The sequence below is a fragment of the Etheostoma spectabile genome, chromosome 17, assembly GCF_008692095.1.
Source record: "Etheostoma spectabile isolate EspeVRDwgs_2016 chromosome 17, UIUC_Espe_1.0, whole genome shotgun sequence".
Taxonomy (NCBI): domain Eukaryota; kingdom Metazoa; phylum Chordata; class Actinopteri; order Perciformes; family Percidae; genus Etheostoma; species Etheostoma spectabile.
In genome coordinates this window covers 14,056,249-14,080,397 of record NC_045749.1, presented here as the reverse complement: position 1 = coordinate 14,080,397, position 24,149 = coordinate 14,056,249, and the positions used below count along the sequence as shown (strand labels likewise).

At 38.2% G+C, this 24,149-nt stretch overlaps 3 protein-coding genes across 10 annotated transcripts in view; all 3 read right to left on the bottom strand.

Moving 5' to 3' along the window:
• Positions 1-349: 349 nt before the first annotated feature.
• tmem14a (transmembrane protein 14A) lies at positions 350-5,739 on the bottom strand. 2 transcript variants are annotated; one of them, XM_032541544.1, is made up of 5 exons: positions 5,658-5,739; positions 2,253-2,335; positions 1,104-1,205; positions 918-1,005; positions 350-798 (listed from the first exon to the last, which is right to left on the bottom strand). In XM_032541544.1, the coding sequence occupies exons 2-5, from the start codon at positions 2,326-2,328 to the stop codon at positions 756-758; spliced, it is 309 nt and encodes a 102-aa protein (XP_032397435.1). In that variant the 5' UTR covers positions 2,329-2,335; positions 5,658-5,739; the 3' UTR covers positions 350-755. The 2 variants fall into 2 exon arrangements, with proteins under 2 accessions (XP_032397435.1, XP_032397434.1); XM_032541543.1 differs by having other exon boundaries at positions 5,612-5,724.
• Positions 5,740-9,031: 3,292 nt separating this feature from the next.
• agpat5 (1-acylglycerol-3-phosphate O-acyltransferase 5 (lysophosphatidic acid acyltransferase, epsilon)) lies at positions 9,032-20,504 on the bottom strand. Of its 2 annotated transcripts, XR_004335925.1 has the most exons (9): positions 19,632-20,504; positions 18,768-18,837; positions 18,567-18,682; positions 18,361-18,450; positions 17,108-17,198; positions 15,821-15,982; positions 11,594-11,717; positions 9,857-10,966; positions 9,032-9,805 (listed from the first exon to the last, which is right to left on the bottom strand). XR_004335925.1 is itself a non-coding variant. In XM_032541541.1 (8 exons), exons 1-8 carry the CDS (start codon positions 19,848-19,850, stop codon positions 10,741-10,743), a joined length of 1,098 nt encoding a protein of 365 aa, XP_032397432.1. In that variant the 5' UTR covers positions 19,851-20,504; the 3' UTR covers positions 9,032-10,740. The 2 variants fall into 2 exon arrangements, 1 of the variants encoding a protein (XP_032397432.1); XM_032541541.1 differs by having other exon boundaries at positions 9,032-10,966.
• A 945-nt stretch (positions 20,505-21,449) lies between these two features.
• mcph1 (microcephalin 1) overlaps positions 21,450-24,149 on the bottom strand; it is a 28,620-nt gene continuing 25,920 nt past the window's right edge. For 4 of the 6 annotated variants that reach the window (XM_032541515.1, XM_032541516.1, XM_032541517.1 and 1 more), the window contains 2 exons: positions 22,055-22,292; positions 21,450-21,946 (listed from right to left, as the gene is read on the bottom strand). In XM_032541515.1, coding sequence (XP_032397406.1) covers positions 22,069-22,292 — 224 coding nt within the window. In that variant the 3' untranslated portion in view covers positions 21,450-21,946; positions 22,055-22,068. Of the gene's footprint in view, positions 21,947-22,054; positions 22,306-24,149 lie in introns of all 6 variants that reach the window. The other 2 variants (XM_032541520.1, XM_032541519.1) reach the window with 2 other exon arrangements.

The window sequence follows — 24,149 nt, the reverse complement described above, 5'->3', positions numbered from 1 at the left end:
TATGTGGATCAACTATAGTTGCTGGTTTATATTGCGGTGATTATGGTTTATGTTGGGGTAATTAGTGCACTATCAAAAAGCATGTCAGGTGGTTTTCAACTAAATAAATTGTTCACTCTTGACGAAAACTTTGAGAAGCTGCTTTGTTTTTGTTTTGTGTGATTTCAGTGACAGAACTTGGATTATCTCCACACGTAAAAAGAAAAGCATAAGGATCATATCTGTTTATTTAGTTTGCCTATTATTACAAAAAATCAAACATTCACCTAATTTTTAAAGGTAACAACAAACAGTAGCATGTCAACCGTCAATGATGCACATGTTTTTTTTAAACTTGGCCTATTTCTTCAGTAATTTAAATTTAACATTACTAACATTGATAGTAGCAGCCTGCAAAAACTGAAGTTGTAGTGTATACAGTAACCGCCGTGCCAGCACAAACAATTGCACCCACAAAACTCATGTACATAATTGTTAGTCTCAAATCATTAAATTGACATTCATGCACATGCTTGTATACAAAAATCAAAAACATGTATTTATTAAAGAACAGATTTACTGGAATAAGATTAGAAGTTAATATTTAATCTGTTAAACACCCACTGGTAGCTGTTGCAAAGCTGCTGGTCACATGAAAGTTAAGTGCCCACACAACCGAGAGGGCTCGTTCTCGCGCGGTAACTGGGAATGCCGTCTCCTTTAAAACAAGGCTTGTTCGATGAGAGCCCTCAGTCTGGACACTGTTATTCCTCCAGTCACACCATGAGGAGTAGTAACAGTCGAAACACCATCAACAAACTGTAAGAAAGACACAGCAAATCAGAATGTAATAAAACAAGTGTGCTATAACCCGTTAGATCATTTCACAATATCTCCTCGATAAACTTTATTGTATGTTGAGCAAGTTCAACTCTGACCTTAGCCCTGACATGATGCCAGCAGGCAGGACTTTTCCAGATTTCTTGTATCTCGTTCCCATCACGAATGAGAGGACTCCCGAGGTAACTGAAAGAAAGAACACACCATGACAATACCAATTTGCTGACTCATGAACTGCTGAAAATCTAGATATATTAGGATTGGATGATCTTAGCCACACTCACTTAATAAGACCTTGATGTCTTTGGGGTCATTAGAGGTGTTGTATGCACCATAAGCAGAGAACCAACCAAAAACTAAACCAGCCATCAGGGACATCACGCTGCCTACAATGACACAGAGACACATGATGAGAATCAGGGTGCACACATGAACGGAATTTCGTTCATTTCGTACAACCTCAAAAGCACAGTATTTCTTTTTATCTTGAGCCTAGAGTAAGTGCTGTGGATATGTATTCCATTCTGTGAAAACTCTGAACAAAGCATCAATTTGTGTCATAAATTGTAACTGTTTTCCTTCTCGAAGATGTATCTGCGTGAACCAACCTTGAACCAATCATCCTCCTCTCCCCCGAGGACTCTTTCTTCTCTATCTACTCTCACGTCATCTAGATAAACGGAGCGATTGTTAGGAAGTGTATACATCCTTGTGTGTTTTATTAAACCTTGAGAACATTGTGAACTGCATCGTGTCACTTTGTTCTCCAAGCTCGCCACTGATTTCAGTATCAACTCACAGGAGGTCAAACCAGTACACGATAGGATTCAAACCACAAAACAATCGTGATTGGCACAAACAGCAAGGAACCACCAACAATCCCTGATCAGAGGACCTCGCAGACCTGCTGATGTAGGGCTGCAGACGCTCTTCCAGTTACCTAGTCTAACATTTTGGAGGACTTGTTCAAAAGCAGCACTCGTCTTCATCTAGGCAATACATGGAAGTCTTCCTAAGGCAGGTGATAAGAGAATTGCAGTAAGACAGGAGGGACTTAGACTTAAGACTTTGACAGACTTTATTGTCATTCAACTGCACATTCACATATACAGTTGAGCAAGATTTTGTTGCAAGGCCCCGGAAAAAGTAAAAGAAAGTAAAGAGAGAAACAGTATAAATGTAAGTATGTGCAATATAAAGAATGTGCAATATATAAAAATAACAAAATGCATAAATAATCCATTCCAACTCAGCTGTGGACACAACGGACCTGAGTTTAGCTTTGTTCCTCAGCTGGTAGAAGCTGGAGCTAACCAAACAATTTACATGCAGGTCAAGACTCAAAGCCAGGGCCATGAAAACACCAAGATCACAGAGGGTAGGTTCAACAGAAGAGGATAGAGAGCCAAGACTTTCAAAAAATATCTTTCAACCTTTTCTCTTGTATCCAATAAATCCTCCAATGGCAATGGCTGCAGCATAGCCAAATCCAATCCAGTCCACTGCCATCACAAAGCTGTAAACAGAAGGTAAGCACAGCGTGTCAGGTATGTTTGCTATTCATGCTAAATAGCAAAGCTGACCAAAACAACAGACTGGTATTCTAACATAATTCAATTCTTAAAGTGAAGCAAATCTTAAATCAATTTAGTTCCCACAAATGAGCAGCTTAGCTGTAAACACTTTACCACAATACTTGTATTGTAGTACTTTTTTTTATTTAACCTTTATTTAACCAGGAAGTCCCTTGAGATTGAAATCTCTTTTTCGAGGGAGACCTGGCCAAGACGGCACACCAGTTACAATTTAAACAAATACAGCACAGACAAAATCTCACATAGAGGAAAGGACAGGTCACATAGGGCAGTTACATTTTTGAATTACATGACATTTTAACATGGCCTTAAATTCATTCAATGGGACTAGATTATTTAAATGGAGCAAGTTTTGCAAATTATTCCAAGACCATGGAGCAAAGTAAGAGAAGGCTTTCTTCCCCAGCTCAGTAAAAACCCTTGGAACCTGGTAAGAGCGCCACCTGGTGGAACGGAGATGAAAATGGCTGGAATTTAGCTTGAGGAGATTACATAAATATGCCGGCAGTTTACCCAACATGGCCTTGTATAGAAAAATATAAAAATGAAGTTGTCTACGTAGACTCAGTGAAGGCCAGCCTACCAGTTCATACAGCGTACAATGATGAGTACGGGAATAAGAGTTAGTTAAGAAGCGCAGAGCACTATGGTAAACAGAATCTAACAGGTGGAGAGTACTAGAGGCAGCATGCATGTGGACAACATCGACATAGTCCGAAACACTAAAAATAGTAGCCTGAACAAGTGTTTTCTGGCTGACATGTTAAAACAAGTTTTATTCTCAATAAAACACCAGCCTTAGTTTCAAGCTTTTTTACAAGTTTTTCAACATGAACTTTAAAAGAAAGTTTGTTGTCCAGCCAAAACCTAAATACTATATGATGAAACATTTTCAAAAGTCTCCCCTTAATGTGTTAATAGTTAATTATCTGGGGATTGGAACGAGCCCTTGAAAACGTCATAAATTTGGTTTTCTTAGTATTAGCACTAACTTAAGGCCATGTAGAGAAACTTGAAGCTGTTAAAGGCAACTGAAGGTCATGCATGGCTGATTCAGTGAAGAGGCAACTGAATATATCACAGTATCATCTGATAAAGGTGCAGTTTAGCAGTTCGCACGTCCTTTCCAATGTTATTTATGAATATAGAAAATAAAATGGGGGCTAAAATCGAACCTGAGGAACACCCATAGAATTCTAAAAGTCTGATTTAAGACCATCTATAGAAACACATTGTGTTCGCTCTGTAAGATAGTTTGAACCAAGTAATAGCGTGTTCCTAGCCAATGTTAATTAATCTATTAGTAATAGCTTATGGTCAACTGAGTCAAATGCTTTGGACAGATCCACAATAATGCAGCGCAGTGTTGCTTCTGGTCCAAGGCATTTATGATGCATTTAATAGTAGCAAAGTTGCTGTAACGTGCTGTGTCCAGCTCTAAACCGACTGGACATCAGTTAGATAGTTGTGCTCTGCCAAGTAGTCTTTTAATTGACAGTTTACTTGAGCTTCCAAAATTTTTGCAAGAATAGAGAGTTTGGAATGGCCTATAATTGGGAAGATCTGAAGGGTCGCACCCTTTAACAAAGGAAGCATAGGCTGCTTTCCATATTTAGGAATTGAATTTGTCTGCAGACTACAATTAAAAATGTATGCTAAAGGCTTAGCTATAAATTCAGCTCAACTTTTAATAAGAAAGGTTCTAGGTGTTGGTCCTGCTGATTTTTTGGGTCAATAGCTTTAAGAGCAATACAAACATCCTTTTAAAAATGGGTCTAAAAACCAAGGTTGCCGGTGCTGTTTCAGAGCTGGAGTCGGAGCACTGTAACTTGATTTGGACTATTTAAGATAAAGCCAGCTGATACAAAGTGATTGTTAGTGTCCAATTATGTCAATTTTGTTTTTAATTTAACTGAATCTACAAAAATATGTTGTGGGAGACCTGCAGACGAAGAATGGAATCAGACAGAGAATAATTTCTTCCAGAATTTACCGGGGTTAGTAGGTTTTCAGATACATTTTAGATAGTAATCTGATTTAGCTTTTGGTCATGCTTGGCATTATTTTTCTAAAGTTCTGAAAGCAGTCCAGTCAGCAAAGAATTTGTGGCTTGAGCTTTCCCCATGCAACTTTCTTTCGATCTAGACTAACTCTTCAGAAACCATGGGTTATTCCTTCCGCTGATCCTAAATTTCTTACAGGAGCATGCTTATTACAGATAGCTGAAAAGGCATAAAATATTCCCAGCATGTTCACATCAGGTATCAGACGACATTTTCCAAATTACAATTGTACAGATCATGAATAAAAGCTTGTTCATTAAAAGTTTTAAAACACCTTTTAAAAACATAACAGGTTTATGTTAGGTAGTTTTGTGTCTCTATACAAGCAATCGCACAGTGATCACTGACATCATTGCAAAAAACAGCAGACGATGTGTATTTATGTGGCATGTTTGTAAGAATGACGTCCAACAGTGTTGATTTGCTATGATCTCTCGGGTTGATACGTGTTGGGGTGTCAATAAGTTGTGTGAAATTTAGTGAGTCAGATAGGTCTTTAATATTCTCAGAGGCAGGGGAAAGCCAATCCCAGTTAAGGTCACCCATTAGAATTACTTCAGAGTCCTTAAAGTTAAGTAGTACATCATAGAGAGAAGAAATAGTTTCTTTTGTAGCGGAGGGTGGCCTGTAACAGCCAACAACAGTCAGGTGTGTGTCCTTGTATAAATTTACTTTCAGTGCCAGTAGATCAAATTGTTTGGCTCTACTTACTGACAATGTCACTGAGCTTAAACATTTTGATTTCACATATATAGCAACTCCGCCCCCTTTACCTAAACGATCTGCTCTGAAAATATTATAGCCATCAATAGCAATCATATTGTCTGTTATTGTAGATTTTAACCAGGTTTCTGATAAGACCATGATGTCCATATCCGTTGCATCAACCCACAGTCACTTTAACCCGTGTGATCTACCCAGAAGATCTCTAGGTGTCGCTGTGAGACCTTTAATGGTTAAAACCTTTTTTTCTTTAACTGTCTATGGTTAAAACATAAAACGACAACAGGGGAAGCGTAAAAACAAACCTGCACGCATATTCTAGTACAATTTACTGCATGCGAAGTACGCCTTGTTGTCAAATTATCATTACACATTACGGTAACTTAATTCGTCTTGGTAAATATCACGTACCTCGAATCCAAACAAATGAGCGGCAGCACGTAGCTAGAAACGTTACCTTCAATCTGTGACTGCACTTCCTTGTTACAAATCATAATACGCATGCGCCATTTAATTCGGACTGTGTTCGTTGACATTTGATAAGGTGGGAATCATAGACTGAATATTAAGGGTCTATGAAGTGAATGTAGTATTTCGAAAGATGGTTCATTTTTCTTTGGTTCTCAATTTAAAAAATAATATATATATATATATATATATATATATATATATATATATATATCTTATTACATATAAGGAATTACTTCTACAGCAAAAGGAGGACGGGGAAAATTTGATTGGAACTCTTTATATTTTAACATTCACTGGAAATCAACATGGCTTCTAGTACAAATTTGTTATCCTCAATAAACTGAAAAACTTTCAATTCAAAATACTGCACAGTATTTATCTTACTAAAAAAACGGTTTGAAGATTTGCTGCTGTGGATATTAAATGTGAATTTTGTAAAATTAAAGAAGAAACTATTATACATCTATTCTGGGAGTGTTGGTTTTCTGCGGAGTTCTGGGAAAAAAATGGGAAATTATCTAAATATTCAAAAGAATTACCAAATTAAATTGGAAACTAAAGATGTTATTCTTAATTACGATTACAAAAACAAAACAATAGGCATGTCAACCTGTTAATTCTACAAGGGAAATTTCATATCCATAAAGCAAAATTTGCTAAATCTTGGCCAGCTTTTATTCCCTTCAGGATTGCATTTCGGAAATTCTTTTTTGAGTCTATCCAAATTATTAATAAAAAATGTATCTATATAGCTGATCTACTGCTTTTTAAAGAATTATGATTATATAGCCTTCATTCCATTTAATCTTGTCTATGTATTTTATATTATTTTCTACCCTTTTTTTGCTGCTTATGTTTAAATGACTTCCTTAAATTTCATATATATATTATATATAAAAACACACCACACACATATATACAGTGGTGTTGAAAAGTGTTTGCCCCTTCCTCATTTCCTGTTCCTTTGCATGTTTGTCACACTTAAGTGTTTCGGAACATCAAACCAATTTAAACAATAGTCAAGGACAACACAAGTAAACACAAATGCGATTTGTAATGAAGGGGTATTATTAAAGGTGAAAAAAAATCCAAACCATCATGGCCCTGTGTGAAAAAGTGATTTCCCCAACTAAATAATGGTTGGGCCACCCTTAGCAGCAACAACTGCAACCAAGCGTTTGTGATAACGTGCAATGAGGCTTTTACAGCGTCCTGGAGGAATTTGGCCCACTATCTTTGCAGAATTGTCCTAATTCAGTTACATAGAGGGTTTTCGAGCATGAACGGCCTTTTTAAGGTCATACCACAACATCTCAATAGGATTCAGGAGGACTTTGGCTAGGCCACTCCAAAGTCTTCGTTTTGTTTTCTTCAGCATTCGGTGGGGGACTTGCTGGTGTGTTTAGGATCATTGTCCTGCTGCAGAACCCAAGTCGTTTCAGCTTGAGTACACGAACAGATGGTTGGACATTCTCCTTCGGATCTCTTGGTAGACAGCAGAATTATAGTTCCTTCACGGCAAGCTCCAGGTCCTGAAGCAGCAAAACAGCCCCAGACCATCACACTACCACCACCATATTTTACTGTTGGTATAATGTTTTTTATGAAATGCAGTTCCTCTACGCCAGATATACTTGGACACACACCTTCCAAAGGTTCCACTTTGTCTCATCGTCCACAGAATGTTGTCCCAAAAGTCTTGGGGATCATCAAGATGTTGTGGAGAAATTGAGACGAGCTTGATGTTCTTTTTGCTCAGCAGTGGTTTTCTCCTTGGAACTCTGCCATGCAGGCCATTTTTGCCCAGCCTTTTCCTGATGGTGGAGGCATGAACGCTGACCTTAACTGAGGCAAGTGAGGCCTGCAGTTCTTTGGACGTTGTTGGGGGTCTTTTGTGACCTCTTGGATGAGTCGTCGCTGCGCTCTTGGGGTAATTTTGGGCGGCCGGCCACTCCTGGGAAGGTTCACCACTGTTTCCATGTCTTCGCCATTTGCGGATAATGGCTCTCACTGTGGTTCGCTGGATTCCTAAAGCTTTGGAAATGGCTTTATAACCCTTTCCAGACTGATAGATCTCAATTACTTCTTTCTCATGTTCCTGAATTTCTTTGGGTCTCGGCATGATGTGTAGCTTTTAAGGATCTTCTGGTGGACCTTACTGTGTAAGCAGCTCTATTTAAGTGATGCCTTGATTGTGAACAGGTGTGGCAATAATCAGGACGGGTGTGGCTAGAGAAATTGAACTCAGGTGTGGACAACCACAGTTATAGTGTTTTAACAAGGGGGGCAATCACTTTTTCACACAGGGCCATGATGGTTTGGATTTTTTTCACTTTGATAATAAACACTCCATTTACAATTGCATTTTGTGTTTACTTGTGTTGTCCTTGACTATTGTTTAAATTGGTTTGATGTTCCGAAATACTTAAGTGTGCCAAAATTGCAAAGGAACAGGAAATGAGGAAGGGGGCAAACACTTTTTCACACCACTGTATATATACATACATATACTGTATATGTATATATACATATATATACACATTTTTCCATCTTTTTTTGTATGATGCCGAATTGTTTAAACATTGTATAACCTGTTTTTAAAAAAAAAAAAATCGTATAGAAATTCCCCGACCATATAAGATATATAGAAGAAATAAACGTAATCTAAGAAATAAATGTAATGAAAAATAAGAAAAAACATGTTATAAAAATATATATAACCAATTTACATTAGCATTTTTGGCAACACCAGACCACATTTTTACCATTTATTTGTTTGATTCGTTGTCTCAGTCAAGTTTTGGCCTGAATTCTGGTAGTGTATTGTTTCTGACACCATCTCAGAAAGTATGGTCTTATTGAATACCAAGTCTAATAACTCTCAAATACATTTTTCTTTCTCTTGGGTACATTCAAAAATCCAGAATTCTTCAGTTTTCTACCAAAAACCTTCAATAAATTGTATCTGGAGGGATTGTCAGCCCCACTTCGGTGTTCAAAAAGTAGCTACATAGATACCGGTTGGTCCCCTTGTTTAGATAAAGCTGCCAAATGCTGCCTGCTGTTTCCATTGTACTCAATGAGGACATGGCAATAAGGTACACAATGCACAAAGGACAGTAAGTGGGGCGTGGACAACATGGGTCCAACAGCAAATTGATCCTGGCCTGGGAGCTCAACCCCTAAACCTGTAGGATTTACTTTAGCATTCTTGCTCTGATAATGAAGTTTCCAAACATAAAAAATAGTTAAGTGTAACTCAATTAATCAGCCTAACTCTGGCAGTAAAACATTGTGCCAGTAGTATGCAAATATACTTGTGCATCTCTACGCGTTTAGAATCAGAACAGTAAGACAAACTTGACTCCCAAAAGAAAACCACTTTATTTCACTCTGACCAACCCATGTCCAGAACTTTACATAAAAGCTTTCATCATTTAATAATATAGTCCTCAAAAAGTGTAAATCAATGCATTCTTTGAGCAAAATAAGCCACAATTACCTGTAGACAATGTGACCACATGCTCCAGCAGAGCGCTTCCATGCAGTCACCTGGTGGTGACTAGAGCTGAGGACCATCTCTTCCAAAGAGAAGGCACACATTTCCAAAACCAGTTGGCATTAAATACTGTCTACATAGTTTTCCACATGAGTTAGTCAGATCTCGTCAGGATAAAAATGACTATAAAATGACTGACAGCAGTCATTTAAGAACAAGAAAGTATTATTCAAGTGAGGTATTGGAGCGACATGTAAAAACTATGAGATTTACTGTCTCAGAGTAACTCCAGAAAAGGACGAGACAGCAAACATGTAAAGTGACTCGTGGGAAAATGCAATGGTCGCGTTACAGTAAACAACAACAGAGGACAGAGAGTGAATTTCACAACACGGGGACATTTATAACATAAATGGCTTTGAGTTCACAGGAACCTGTGATATACTCTTATCATGGCTTTGTCAGCTTTTTGCTAGGTAGATACTTGTGTTAGCTGTAACATGGTATTCAAAGTAACAAATGTATATAAAAGTGATGGAACTGTGAATATACCATTATATACTGAATATATAAAAAAATCAAGTTCTAATGTATTTAGGCCAACAAAAAAAGGCATCAAGTTTCTTTGCGGTCATCTGGGCTGGCATTAAATAATTATTGCTCAACTTCAAACACATGTAGACCACCATGGTTAATACACCAGGTTTTGGCAATGATTGACATTGAGATGAAAGCAATATTTATTGGTAGAACAGACTCAAAAATGTACAATAGATAATTTTTTTAAGGATATCATTAATAGTAAAATCAATATCTTGGGTGTTGGAAATCGAAAAAAACATTCACTATTTCATATATGCATAAATGAGTTTTATAGCTACATTCATTATCAGTATATAAAATAAATTGATGTCATATGAATATTTATGGTAAACAATGCAGCTGGTGTCATGTTTATGAGCCTCTAAAGAGGACTATATGCTGTTTATTTTGTTCCAACATAAAAACATCACACTAAATAAGCAAAGTGCATAAACTTTCTAACATGGGACTTGGCATGAATAACATAACCAATGCCAATGAGTCAGTGCATTTAAAAATTAATAATCTATCATCGACACTTTTTTCATTGTTGTTATATGTCATATCAGAGCTTTAAAACTGGCCACTGTTTGACGGGATGGTGAGCATGCATTAATACTGATTTGACTAAATGGGGGGGAATTACTTTTATAGGTATATAGCTAATTGTATTTCATGGAAAGATAACAAGGGGCATTTTTGAGAATACCTTTCACCAAATCCACTCATGTTTTCTTATCATTTTAGGCTGCAAATCCAAATAACGCGAGGGAACAAATAGCACAAAAAGCGTAACATTTCTCTGTATCTCCGTTCAGCTTTCAGCTCAAGGTCAACAGTGAGCCAGACACGTAGGTTAAATCTCTGATCCTCTTATCAGATACTGCTCTGCATCTGGAACACACCTTGTGTTGTTGTGATACAGGAAAATGGCTATGTCTCTCCTTGTCTTTTGCGCGTCTCACTGCGGCAACCTCTGCCCTGTTCGTTAAGGAAAAGCATTCACCCACAGCCAGCCCAGCAGTGTCCCGTACACCCAGGTTCTCACGTACAGTTTCCTGCCGTTCTCCGTCAGCAGTAGTGGCAGTGTCAGTCCCCCCAAGATCATCACTGATGGGAGGGTTTTAGAAAGGTTCAGAGGCAAATGTTTGCCTTCCCCAGGGAACTTGCATATTTTGTCTCCATCCTCTGACTCGTAGAAATCCGTCAGCAGCCTTTGAAAAGACAGATATTCTCTCAGGGAATTCAGCCTATCTTTGAAAAGAACAAGTGTACAAAAGCTAAACAGAACATTGCAAAGTTCTGTCTGACAAAAGTTCACATAAGGATTTTTTACAGCAGTTACAGCACAAAAACTACAACTAAATCACACTGGGGATTTTTTCTGTGCCTTGGTTGGTGTTGTCAATGTTGGCCTCAATAGATTACCATTTTCCATCCGGACTATATTCAAGACACCAACTATCATTTCAAAACACTTCTGAAACTTCCAGTCTATATCACAGGCTCTGGACTTTGTCTTTCACGTACCCCAAGTAAAATGATCTTAGGGGTGCAACTAATGATCACTTTAATTACCCATTAATCTGCTGATTTATTTCTTTAATAGTGGTTAGAGAACCACCGGTCTAAACTAAAAGGAACTACACATTAGACAATTTTCTGAATAAGCTTAAAGTTTTTTTAGAAGCTAAGATACATATATGTGCTTAAAACTGGTGGCGTGCATAAGCAAAACATTTAAAAACATCACTGCGATATATATTGATTGAATAACATGCAATTTCAAGATGATTAATTGTTCCACCCACCCACCCACACACACACACACACACACTTACCGGTCCTTGATTTCAAACCGCTCGTGCAGCCACCTGCGGAAAAACAGTGGCTCTGGAGGAATTTCCTTTATGTCCACTCGGTCAAAGTGTATGTGGACTCGGGGACATTCTTTGCACAGGAATTCTGTCAAACACAAAAAATAAAGAGACTAAACAAAAACAGGAAAATCCTTTCAGCAAAATGGCACGTAGAGCAAGCACTTAAAATCAACATGATGTGACAATGATAGATTGGAGCTGCTCTGACGCTGGGATGCCAGGGCTCTGATTCAAGAGAGGAAAGACTGGGAACGTACAACAGCTTGTTGGTCAAACTGGTGCACCAGAATAAGATAACCAATTCTCAAGATAGAATTAGACCAAATGCACAGATGTGATAAAATCAGTGAAGAAATTAGACTAAATCAAGACAAGTGTAAATGTAAAAAAGTCAGTGAAGTTCAACTTAATGTCTGAAATACTAAATGTTCTGAGTTTCAACTGAATATTCATTATTTGTATATGACAGAAATCTGCATCACCCATGTTCCTAAAATAAAAAAAAAATGTTTTAAGTTTTTAAGTGTCAAGTCAAAATTAAAACTGTCAAGAGGACTAAAGAAAGAAAAGGCTCAGAGAAGGTCAAGCATAAAAATGTAACCAAGTGTGAACACTCAAGGCTACACGTGTATCCCCAGAGACCTTCAAGTTCCTGTTTCCACAACATGCAATATTATCAGGAAACCGGGCGCTGCAGCCAAGAGAGGAAACCTGATCGAAGTCCGCAGCGAAAGATTGCTTCATTAGTGGAGAGAGCACCTCAGTCAGCTGCTGCACAGACTTCAAAATCGATCAGACCCAATATGTGCCACTTCAATAAACACTGACAACTCAACGAAAGACGGTTAGTGTGGACGGAGGCTCAGAAGGAGAGACACACAAACACATGAGTTATTTTTGCAAGAAGACACATGAAGCCAAAGTCACTCTAAAAAGAAAAAAACAACCATCTGAGCCTCCACTGTCTGCAGCACATTTGTGTTTGAGCGGAACAATGTTCCAAAACACACTTTAAAAACAACTTCCTGGATAGAAGAAGGAAATCAACTCTTTGCTCTGTAGTGACAATGCCTCCTAAACTAAATCAGTTTTAATAAAAGTTAAAAATGAATCTTAAAATGTTGAGTCGTCAGAAAACAAAGAGGAGACCAAACTGCTACTAAAGAGGTGCAGGGAGCTAGCTAGCTTTATTAACACAAGTACTGGATGGCAGATCATTTGTTATGCAGTGTTCATTTAATTGAATGCATTGAATTCTCAATCAATAAGACGTTAACCGGGTGCCTGTGTGGCCTAGTTGGTAGAGCACACGCCCATAAATAAAGGATCAGTCTTCGACGCACAGTGTTTGAGTCCGACCTGCGGCCCTTTCCTGCATGTCATTCCCCCTCTCACTCCCCTTTCATGTCTAAGCTGTCACAATAAAGGATCTGCAGAAAAAAAACATCTGCCTTGGGAAGTAGGTGAGTAAACTAACATTGCCAAAGAAACAGCACATAATACAAACTAACAAACCTTGCTGAGCTGAAGACCTTTATTCATTAAATTCTGGACTCCATAGAATGACGGGGACCCATCACATGCCAAAACAATTACAAATATATACAAATATATACAAATATATTTAATGTTCAACCTTTGGGTTAGCATTTACAGCATAATCTGCTACATTTACATTTTTAACTTGTCTGGCCATTCCTTCACAAGTGACAAAACTGAGTCGATACTATAGTTATCTTTAAAATTGATATATTTTTAAATTCTTTTAACATGTATTGCTCAAATTTCAAATCAGCTACTGGCCTTGCCAATAGTTTAAAAATGCTGTTAATAAGTTATTACATACAAAGGTACACTTTATGTTGTGTCCTTTTTTACATGGACGGACTACTAATGTTTAAAGTGCCAATAAAAGAAATTACTTTTTTCCAGGACTTAGGGTGTTGTTTTGTGTCTCTGGTGCTTCCACACACATACAAACTTGGGTAAAAAACTATCCTTGCTGTTTTGAGTGAGATACAGGTTTCGGAATGTCCTCTCCCTTCAGTCTCCGGGTGAGCAGTTTAAAATCTGCACGGATTTCTACGTCACTAGCCTAGATGAGGTGGCTAACCGTAGCATGCTGGCGCGAGCATGCTAGCTTGTTTTAAATAGCAAAACACTGCTACAACTAGAGATGCTTCCCGATACAGATTCCGATACCTGAACTTGAGTATCGGCCGATACAGAGTACTCAACCAACACCAGTGTGTCATATGTTTTAACAATTGTGTACTATTATACCTGGATGTGATATGATTTCTATATTTGTTGTCGGTCTGGCTCAGGTTAAACTCTTTCCCAGGTCAAACACAAACAATGAATGCCGTAGAACTTTCTTTTTTCATGTTAGTTATAAAAGGAAAAAGAACATAAACTACGTTAACGTAGATTTTCTTTAGGGTTTTATTACGTGGTATCGGATCGGTGCATAAACTCCAGTACTTCCTGATACCAGCATTTTAGGCAGTATTGGAGGCAATCCCGATACTGGTATTGGAAGATCTCTAGCTACAACACACACACTAGTTCACCATAATCTCCAAAAGCACTACTACCATGTCCCTGTTCTGCAGGTATTCCACAAGTGCGCCCTCATTTAGAAAAAGTCTACCAGCTAATCCTGCCTTGTACTGACCAAAGTTGGAAAAACAGTAGCTAGCTGATGTTACCTAGCTACTGCAAATGTGCGAATCCCCCCCCCCAAAAAAGTCTAGAAGTGAGATATCTCACTCTGTAGCAAAAACAGAGACCTAAACACACAGGGTGAAAACAGGATCTGGAGCAATGTGCGGAACAACAAAAATATGCCATTTTCTGAAAATGAAACCATATAAACCTATTCTGGTACAACCTCAAAATACAATTATGAACATGAAAATGAGCATAATATGAGCACTTTAACATTCACAGTGAGAGGTTAAATATATTCAAAGAGATTTCATTGTTTTTGATCAAACTCAATATTAAGTCTATTATCTCTGCCAACTGACATCAATTGTGATATAAACTTTGGAACACAAGTCACGTACTTTACACTACCTATTCCTCAACATTGTCCCATCACATGGGTGGAAATGATTCAAACTGTTCATACTGATGAGAAACATTTGTCAGATGTTAGTTTGGAGTCTTGTAGCCGCAGTGTGAATGCAGCCTTGAGTCACTTCCACTTCCTTCTGAAATCACTAAAGTCACCTTCACCACATGAGACCAGGAAGTGCGTGATGATGAGAAGAATGCTTTTCTAGTCGCCCTGTTTTGTTTGCTAGAAACACATCGATGTTTATTCCTGATTGAAACGGGATGTTGTTGTTTTTACATTCAAACAGTGCTCATTGAGCAACCGGGAAAAAAAGAATAATCAAAAACTCCAAAACACGGAGTCATGCTGTTTACAGGAAGACACGGCTGTTAATGGGTAACGTTTGCTATGTGATTTGAGGCGGTGTACACCGTGTTGCAGGATTGATGATACACGGCCTGTGTGTCTTTGGATACACTGATCAACAGAAAATAGAAGCAGACTGCAGCTGCTGTTTGCTAAAAAAACAAATCAAATCTCCTGCAGTAACAACTGGAATCTACACAATTTTTTTTTAAATCGAATCAGCTCCACAGGTTTTTGTATCTTTATGTTTATGTTGATTCTGCCGGGACTATGATTGAATCTCAAGATGTTAATTAGTTAGCTGGTGGATGGCACGTTCCAAATCAAGGGAAGCAATGCCATGAAGGGTATAATTTATTTTTAAATCATTTCAGCGAGGGAAGAGTTATACCTGTTGCTGTACGGGTTGCATTCCAGCTCCTGATGTGGTCCGGCCGATACGATCGCATTAATGTTAGTTTTGTCTTATCCACATAGGACATCCAGATAAATGTGAGGTGTACATGAGCAACAAATGGAATCATGTTGTTTTTCACCATATTACTGTCTGATACTGTAAATAATACAACGGAAAAGGAGTGATGACTGGACAGAATAGAATCCTTCTGGAGTGAACTGGTGAGACTACTCTGTGGGTTGGCCTGGCTAACTCCCCTGGAGGTGGGCTTGCATTTACATGTATTCTAGTTGCATGTGTCCTGTATGGCTTTACACCCTCTACAAATAGTATTTTATTTAAACTGTTACTGTCCGCTTACCTGGCATTGATGGTGCAGGTTTTCTTTGACCAGAGGGGTCCAGTGTTCCCTCGTAGGCCACCGTGACGTCATACACAGCGTCCAGGTGGTCTTGCATGGCCTCGAAGGCTATGTGAGAGGCCTTCATTCTGGGTGTAAGTGTGTGTTTCAAGACAGCCAGCCCTATGGAAAGGAACAGAAGTAAAACATTATTTATTAAAATAGATTGCCTGATTAAATGCAAGTTATATTAACAGTGGGAATATTAAGCATGCCATGTCAGCCTACACAATAGAAGATGCAAGCCATGTAATCGCAACTTCCTCAGAGTGAGTTTGGCTGAGAACCTTTGTTATATGTCATCTTCCTATTTGTGCTGTAATTTTTTTGTCAACTCTCTACTATCAAAGTAATGGCTAAAACCCCTCCAAAACCTTAAACATGAATACATAAGAACACAGTAATGTTATGTAAATGCTTGTGTTTTGGTCAGTTACTGCACAATCTGTTGTTTCCCTGTCGACATGGCACCACCCTCTGCTCACTAATACCTCACTAATAGCAGATAATGTCATGTGCACATGTTGGCTCTCCAGAACGATTTATTTGGATTAATGGGGGAAGGTGATATTCGGAGCTGTGGTCCAGAGATACGCTTAATCTCTGCAGAAATGGATGCAGCTTATGAGTCGGCCCGAACAACCCACCGCCCAAAAGCATTACAATAATCATGTTGATGCAACAACCGTATTTAGCTGTGAAATTGTAAGCTAGATCTCAACTTTATATTGCAGATAAATAAAACCACCATTTAAATCAGTTTATTTCACACACCATGCTAAAAAAAAAAAAAAATAGAGTCCTCTCTTTCAAACTGATTCTTTGTGAGCAACACATTCTCTCTTATTGGCCAGCCACAGGTCAATTTAGTCCTCAAACCTTTGAGCTGCACCAGCTGGAATATTCAATAAGCGGTTTTGGTGGACACTAACCAATTGCTGGCACCACACCACTAATCCAATGATGATAGAAATTAATATAGTTTTTTTAATTAATTCTTCAACAAAAAGGGTTCTAACTGTCCAAGACTGATATAATAGGAAATATTAGTGTTTTTATACAATTCTCCCTTTGTTGTACAGTTCTGAACTTTGCAATACATGATTCTAATAATAAATAATGATATAAACCAAATCAAAATGATTTTTAAATAATTTTTAAATCCATATGCACAACAGTAACTTTTACGGGTGATCACAGATCACTCAATAAGACTGAGGGTATGTGGCAAACTATCATAAAAAGTACCTTCTTTTGTAGCAAAAGCCTGACTGTCAGCGATGACGTTCTTGAGCTCTGGATTATACCGAGTTCCTTCTGGAAAGATGACAAGGTACATCTGCGGAGAGAACACATTAAATCAAAGCCGTTTGTTTCTTACTGCACTGGCCAGAATGGAATGTCTAACATTGACAGGATTTGTTGAACAAGAAACATGGAAACCAAACACAGAACTGAACTTATGGTTAGAAGATACACCATTTTCACAACCTCGTTGTTTTGAATCAGTGTGGATTGCAACTGAACTGAAAACTGAATTTATAGTTATGTAGACTCAACATACTGCTATATCCCTTCTTCTTTTCAGGTCAACAATAACCAGGAAGTAGTACCCTTCTGATCAGTACTTTAGCACTGTAGTACTGAATGATATGTATAAAAATCATTCTTTTTAATTTTGTGCAAAATAGGTATTTGATGTGCCAATGAGGTAGCAAACTAATGAATGAGTTTTTAAAATGCTTCATAATGTATGTGTAAATTACTGGAATCAACAGGCAAGTAAGCAATTTGATTTAGAGTTAATTTGATGAATTTCATTCAAACAGGAACAAAGATGAAAATGTATCGTACAGGTTTATATGAGTGCACGAATTTGTGACAACTGGTTATGTTAACTTTCCCCACTTCACAACAGAGCTTTCATATAGTCCCTTCAGGTCACCAGGACCACTTCTGTCTACATATGCACGCACGCACACTAATCCCCCACAGTTAAATCCCAAAACAGTGATTAAAAACAAGCCCTTTTAACACAATAACACACGCTGCAATTGAACCCTCCTGCATCGAAAATCTGATCCCTTTCATTTTATTGGTGCTGGTGACAGATGTTCTGTTAATACTAATTCAAGAAACTGTTCACATCAAAAGCCTAGTAGGGTAAGAAGAAAGTTTTGGAAGTTTTGGACGATTATTGCACAAACCTCTGCAGTGAATTTAAGCGGTGAACGTTTAAAAAGCTTCCGACATCTCTCCATTAGTGCATGTATAGGTCCTAGGCATGTGTGTAATTGACAACCGAGTGAAAATAATGTAATTTCCTTAAGGCAGGAACAAAATCATGATCTTTGAAGTCCTTGCTCTTCTTTGAACATTATTATAAACTGAACTTCCATCTTTGAGGGGGAAGACATGACGGCATACAGTATGTCAACCTTATTGAGTAAATGTGCATGCCGTCCATAGGCTTGTTTAGAACATTCATAAAGTGTACTCACTGGTGCACCACATTGAGCCTGAGTGGAGAGCTTCTTCTTCATCGCCATTTCATTAAACTTTGCACTTCGTTTCACATAGGCACCTCCATGCTGAAACAGACAGATAATCTTATGAGAACAGCAGTGGAGAATGTGAATCAAGTTTAATTTACATCACTATATCTGCAATTTACATTGACATACAGATACTCAAACAGTTGTATTACCTGAGAGAAATACCATCCGTACAGCGGGAGCCATTTGAGTCCATCTTTAAGGACGTATCTGACATGGCCGAGAGCACTCTGCCTGATGGCGAGCATGTCAGCAATGATCCAGTCAGCTACAAGGAATGCCATTGGTAGAGATTAGACATTTACTTCAATTGGTGCTTGACACTAGATTAAGATTTTGATTAAATGCAATACCTGTACATTGGTGATTAGACAGGTAGATCACATTCTCCTTGTTCTTTGGTATATCTCCATATATAACAATCTACCGAGAAAACAGGTTGAAGGCATTAGACTTAAGCTAAATGGTAGACTCATCCGTTTGGTTAATTATTCTATATTAAGATAAAGATTTAATTGTTTTGTTAAATATTTAAGCTGGAACAGGGATTTGTTTCCAGATCATATTGATTTTGCCCTTCTTTTTTTTTTTTACAAAAACTCAACCAGCATTGAATACAGCTTTTCAATAAACCTAAGATGATTAATTAACAAGTTCATTCCAATCTATTCATGTGGCCTCAGTTGGTGGGACAGCACACAGTTTATTACACAAATCACATCATATCAGAAATGACATCTCTCCACCAACAACACTATCGCTGTTTGTCTGCAAACTCTAACCGACAAAAACACCAACTGTAAAAGGAGTGGCAATCAAAAGGCAAAAGACTGCATACTTTCCTGCCATACATCTGGTTAAGCAAGATCTTGTTTATTGGCCTCTGTGACCGGCTCCACTTTACATTTTGTTATTTCAAGAGTTCCAACAAATGTTGACACCCGCAAAAAAAATGCACTGATCTGCATGAGGTGTGCATGCAATATTCAATAAAAAGTAAAGTAGTCTTCAGGCGCAGCCAGTCAGAGGGAGCTGTCACTTATCAATCAATTTTACTTATGGCTGTGTACTTGTATTTTTATTATCAGAATAGATATGAATGGCTAAAATTCCCTTAATAAACACAGTTCTACACATGGTGACCAAACTAACCCACTGAGTTTAGTGTCAGTCAGATTTACTGCAGGTTTACCCGCATTAAATGAAGGCTCACTCACCTCAACTCCTGTGTAGTTTTCAAAAAAGAACAGGACCATACTCTGGTACACTGAGTACAACCGGTCGTCCAATCTGTGATACACCCTCGCTGGTAAGACGGTTGAGAGTAAGCGCCATGTCCCCCATGACAGCAGATAAACTGGGGCTGTTCCCAGCATAACTGTGGCAGGAAACCAGTACCGCAGCGAGTATGTGTGCACAACAAAGGAAAGCAGCATTTTCCCACCTTTGGCTCCACTAAAGTAACAAAAATCCCTGAAGTACACTGTAGGACAGTACTACTGTGAGCACCGTGAATAAGTTGCCAACCCTATCTATCTGACACCACACCTGGCCTACTTTCAGCACACCTGTCCTGATAAGTCAGCATATGAAAGTGAGAGAGCTGCAGCAAAAGGGGAGTGAAGAGCTAGCTGGCTAAAGCGAATTATAACCTTGTGTGCAAAAGGCAGTTAGCAAAGTCGGCTTATTCGCTAACGTCCACCCATACTGCAATAGAAAAAAACGAAATTAAAATATTAGTACTAACAGCTCAGAAGAGCAAATCGGAACAACACTTAAACCCGAACACTCCCAGTAAGGTTAACGTTACAAGTTAAGAAAATGCGTTAGCGTGCTATTTAACGTGTTTAGCTAGACAACAAGTTTTACCTTACGCTACATTTGACATAAACTGTTTTCTCTCGTGTGGGTGCGACAACAGAGTGCAACCAGTCTATGAGTGCAACCCAAACGTCAGCTCAGTTGTTAAAAGGCTAAATATTTTCTATTGCTTTCCCTAGTTCATCTTTATCCGGTCAGCTTTTCATCAACTAGCTTCTTGCAGCAAATGTCACACACACGCTTTCCTACGTAATGTAACATCGACGAAACTGATTGGTCAAATGACGTGTAGAGGGCAGCCAATAGGCGAGAGCGCACCATGACTTCCATAATGCTCTAGTAAGTCTGGTCCTGCTTTCCCATACATCCATGCGGCTTTCCCTCAAATGACATAGTACTTGCATAGTACCATTTTCAAAAGCAAGTTATAGTGTTTACTTATTTTCTAACAAATGATTCACATTAATTTCAATTTTATAATATTTTATACAAAACAATTCCCTCCGACAGAGATAGGATTTAGTAATGTTTGCAGGGAAGGTGTGGCGATAACAGAGGGCCTGGCCCACAATGCTATCAGTCATATTGTGCTGACCTGAAATTAAATATTTATACAATTCTTTATTTTACTGGACTTGGCCTGATAAAGTGGCTCCAAACGCTGGGTGGAAAGACAAAGAGGCAAGTAAATGTTACAGCTAAAAACTAATTTCTTCATCTACTTGGCAAATTACTGTTCTATAGTGTTTGCATTATACTTCATGACCCTAACATACCACACATGTATGTATTACATACTTTAAAAATAGAAACAGCTGTTTGTGAAAACAAATTCTCAAGTAAGATTTTAGCAAATTTAAAGTATTGTAGTATATGAGTAATTTTGTCACTTTTCATCTCTGCTGCCTAAACACACTGTGATACATCAGCTTGCCATCTGTCACCCAGTGACACGGCTAAATGGACATTTTTGAAGGTTTATCTATAAAACCACTATGATTTTTCCTTTTCAAGACAAAATGGTTACTCCCAAATTAAGTCCATCTCATCACCAGTCAATTTCAATATAAACTGGAAAATTGAAAATTAAATCACTCAAAAAAAGTGATATCTGTTTTGGTCCAGAGGGCATCTGCAGTGTGTTGTCAATTGCAGATCAAGTAAAGTTATTTGTCTTTATTTTAAAGAACATAAGAAAACCAATGATCAAATCAAATTTAAAAAAGATTTTATTAAAAATGACAAATCACAAAACATTTCTGTAAGGATACAGTGTGTTATCTCTATGAGAGTGTTAAACTAGCTCAGAAAGTATTTTTAAAATCACAGCATTATAAATGAAAAACAATCCTAAAGCTCACTCTCTGCCTTGTTGGTCACACACTAATTTATAGGGAAAATGCAAATAATAAAAAGGCTCAACATGAACTATGTAAAAGCAGTTTTCCATGTTTCACAGTAACTTAGGGCGCTGTCGAATGATCGCTAGTCCTCAGAGGTAACATGTTTCCATGGTAACCAGGGACTAAAGTCTTTCAAAACTGAATATTTCAGAGGATTTATGTAAAGCCCCTGAATACAAGCAGGATGATAAACCTGCACAAGAGGAACACTGTATGGTAGAAGCTGAGTGTATGTGACTAGGCACAACATTTATTTCAACTCAAGTCGTAGTCATCATATGACAGGCGCTTCAAATGTGTGATACTATCTGGAATAAAATCACAAAAAATGAGAGATACAATTACTAATGACATAAAGGAAGGACAATAAAGGAAATTAGCATTTAACACAGATTGTGTAAAAGAAAACGTCTCACCCAGCACCCACTGCTCAGACAGGATCCTGCTTCCCTCTGGTCTCCTGCCGCTGTATTTCCCTATGCAGATACCAGCCTGTCGCACAGTTTTGCAGACTGTTCCTCCACAGAGCTGGATCAGCTCCACCAGACTCTGAGTGGGTGGCTGTGAGTGATGGGACACAAACATTGCTGGCTGGCCTTGGAACAGGTCCTGCTGGTGCTCCCCAGCAGACAGGTGCCTCTGGAGACGACAAATCTAAGAAGAGAAACTGCCAGGTTATCCATATGAACTCTATTCAGAGAGGTACAGTCAGCATACAGTGACGCAGAAGCTGATCATCTTCAGCTTCTCTGTAAAAAGAAGGACAGACAACAGCTCGACATACTGACAGCATGCTCATCTGGAAACTACAGGAAGTTACTTACTTATAAATTCAGTCCAATCATCTTTTTAATATAAACTCATTGGACTTTGTAATTACTTTATCAGTTTCAGGTCAACTTAAAATCTTCGGTTACAACATTTAGAGTAAGTTAAATCCCCTCCAATTTTTTCAATTACTCTGGTTAATTAGACCTCTAGTCTGGCTGAAGCTAATAATTACATTATATCACCAAACTCTATGAATGAATAATAGGCATTTTTGACCTGCAGATGCTTTGACTTGTTATAGTAGGAAAAGCACATGTGTTTCTAATAATATTAACAATGTCTCCGATTAATTAATTGAAGTGTCTCAGTAAGCCATGACAGTGTGACAGTGAGCCAGCATACACATTAGCAGGACCCTGAAAGTAAAGCAGCTAAGCGGAAATTAGCTGCTTTAGTTTCCGGGTTTTACAACTGTTTCCTACTGACCCCTGCTGTATCCAGCAGGGGTCAGTTGCTACACTGAAGGGGACAATCTGCTCTATTCTAAAGTTGAATGCCAGGAAACAAGCTTAAACACTTTTGTCAATGTTCACACAGGTTTCACTTAACGTCAGGTAATCAAGGATTGGTCAGAGGGTTCAGAGACAGGGTCAGGTTAACATTAACCCACATTATCCACTTTAAAGGAAATGATTGAAGACTATATGTAAGGTCTATTTTGTGAGAAAGGAGATTTTAAAAAGTAGGAGAAATACAAAGAATACATTTACAAATAGTTTGGTAAAAGTCACATTGGTTGATTGTAGCATGAGGGCATGTTTAGTGTGTGGTATGTTCCATCCCTGTGCATTAATAACGGTTGCCATTCAAGTTTGAGTGATTCAGCCTCAACAGACATCAATGTTTTTAGAATGACGACAAGTCCTTCCTCTTTGGTAATGTGCCTTAAATATGTTGCATTTCCCTTATGCAGTAACTATTACATCAGCCTACTTCCTACAATTCTGTTATGGTATTTCTATCCAACTGCACAGGGCAAATCTACAGCGTTCCTGTCAAAAAATGAAAAATGGTGCAGTTAACAAATGTTATTATACCATGGTAAAATGACCATTCAGTACACAATATAAAGCTCAATCGATCTATAGTTACTTTGCAGACTGTTAAAAATGGACCAAGGTCTGTGGTTTTTCAAATGTTTTACTGCTAGGAGGAGTAAAGAGTGAAGTTACTGAATAGGAGATTGTCTTTGATGGAGGCCCATTCCTGCAGTATAGGACCAAACATCCTCTATGCCAATGTCTTTCCTGGACTACACACCTGCAATCTGTTCCCCAGAGCCCTCAGACAGACTTTAGCAAAAACTAGGTTGGAATAATGCAATTAGGGGGAAATACCACAAACATTCTATGTTGTAGCTGTAAAAGCTGTATATGGCTATATCATCATATGTTGCGGGGAGCCAGTTCCCTAATTGTTCTAGAAAACGTAACCCAAAGGTGACGCATTCTCAGAACCATTTTCTAATTAAAAACATTTTTTCTTTAAGCCACAGAAAGTTTTTTTTACTAATTCAATCATTTCAGGCATGTTGTCTGAAAAATACTCGGAACATGCCTATGACAATTCTGGAAAATATCCAATCTTTTTATAGAATATGTCTTAGTAGTAGTTCTGATGATTTACATTATTAACAGTTACGCTAGACAGACTCACAATGTGTGGGATCACTTTTTGTCG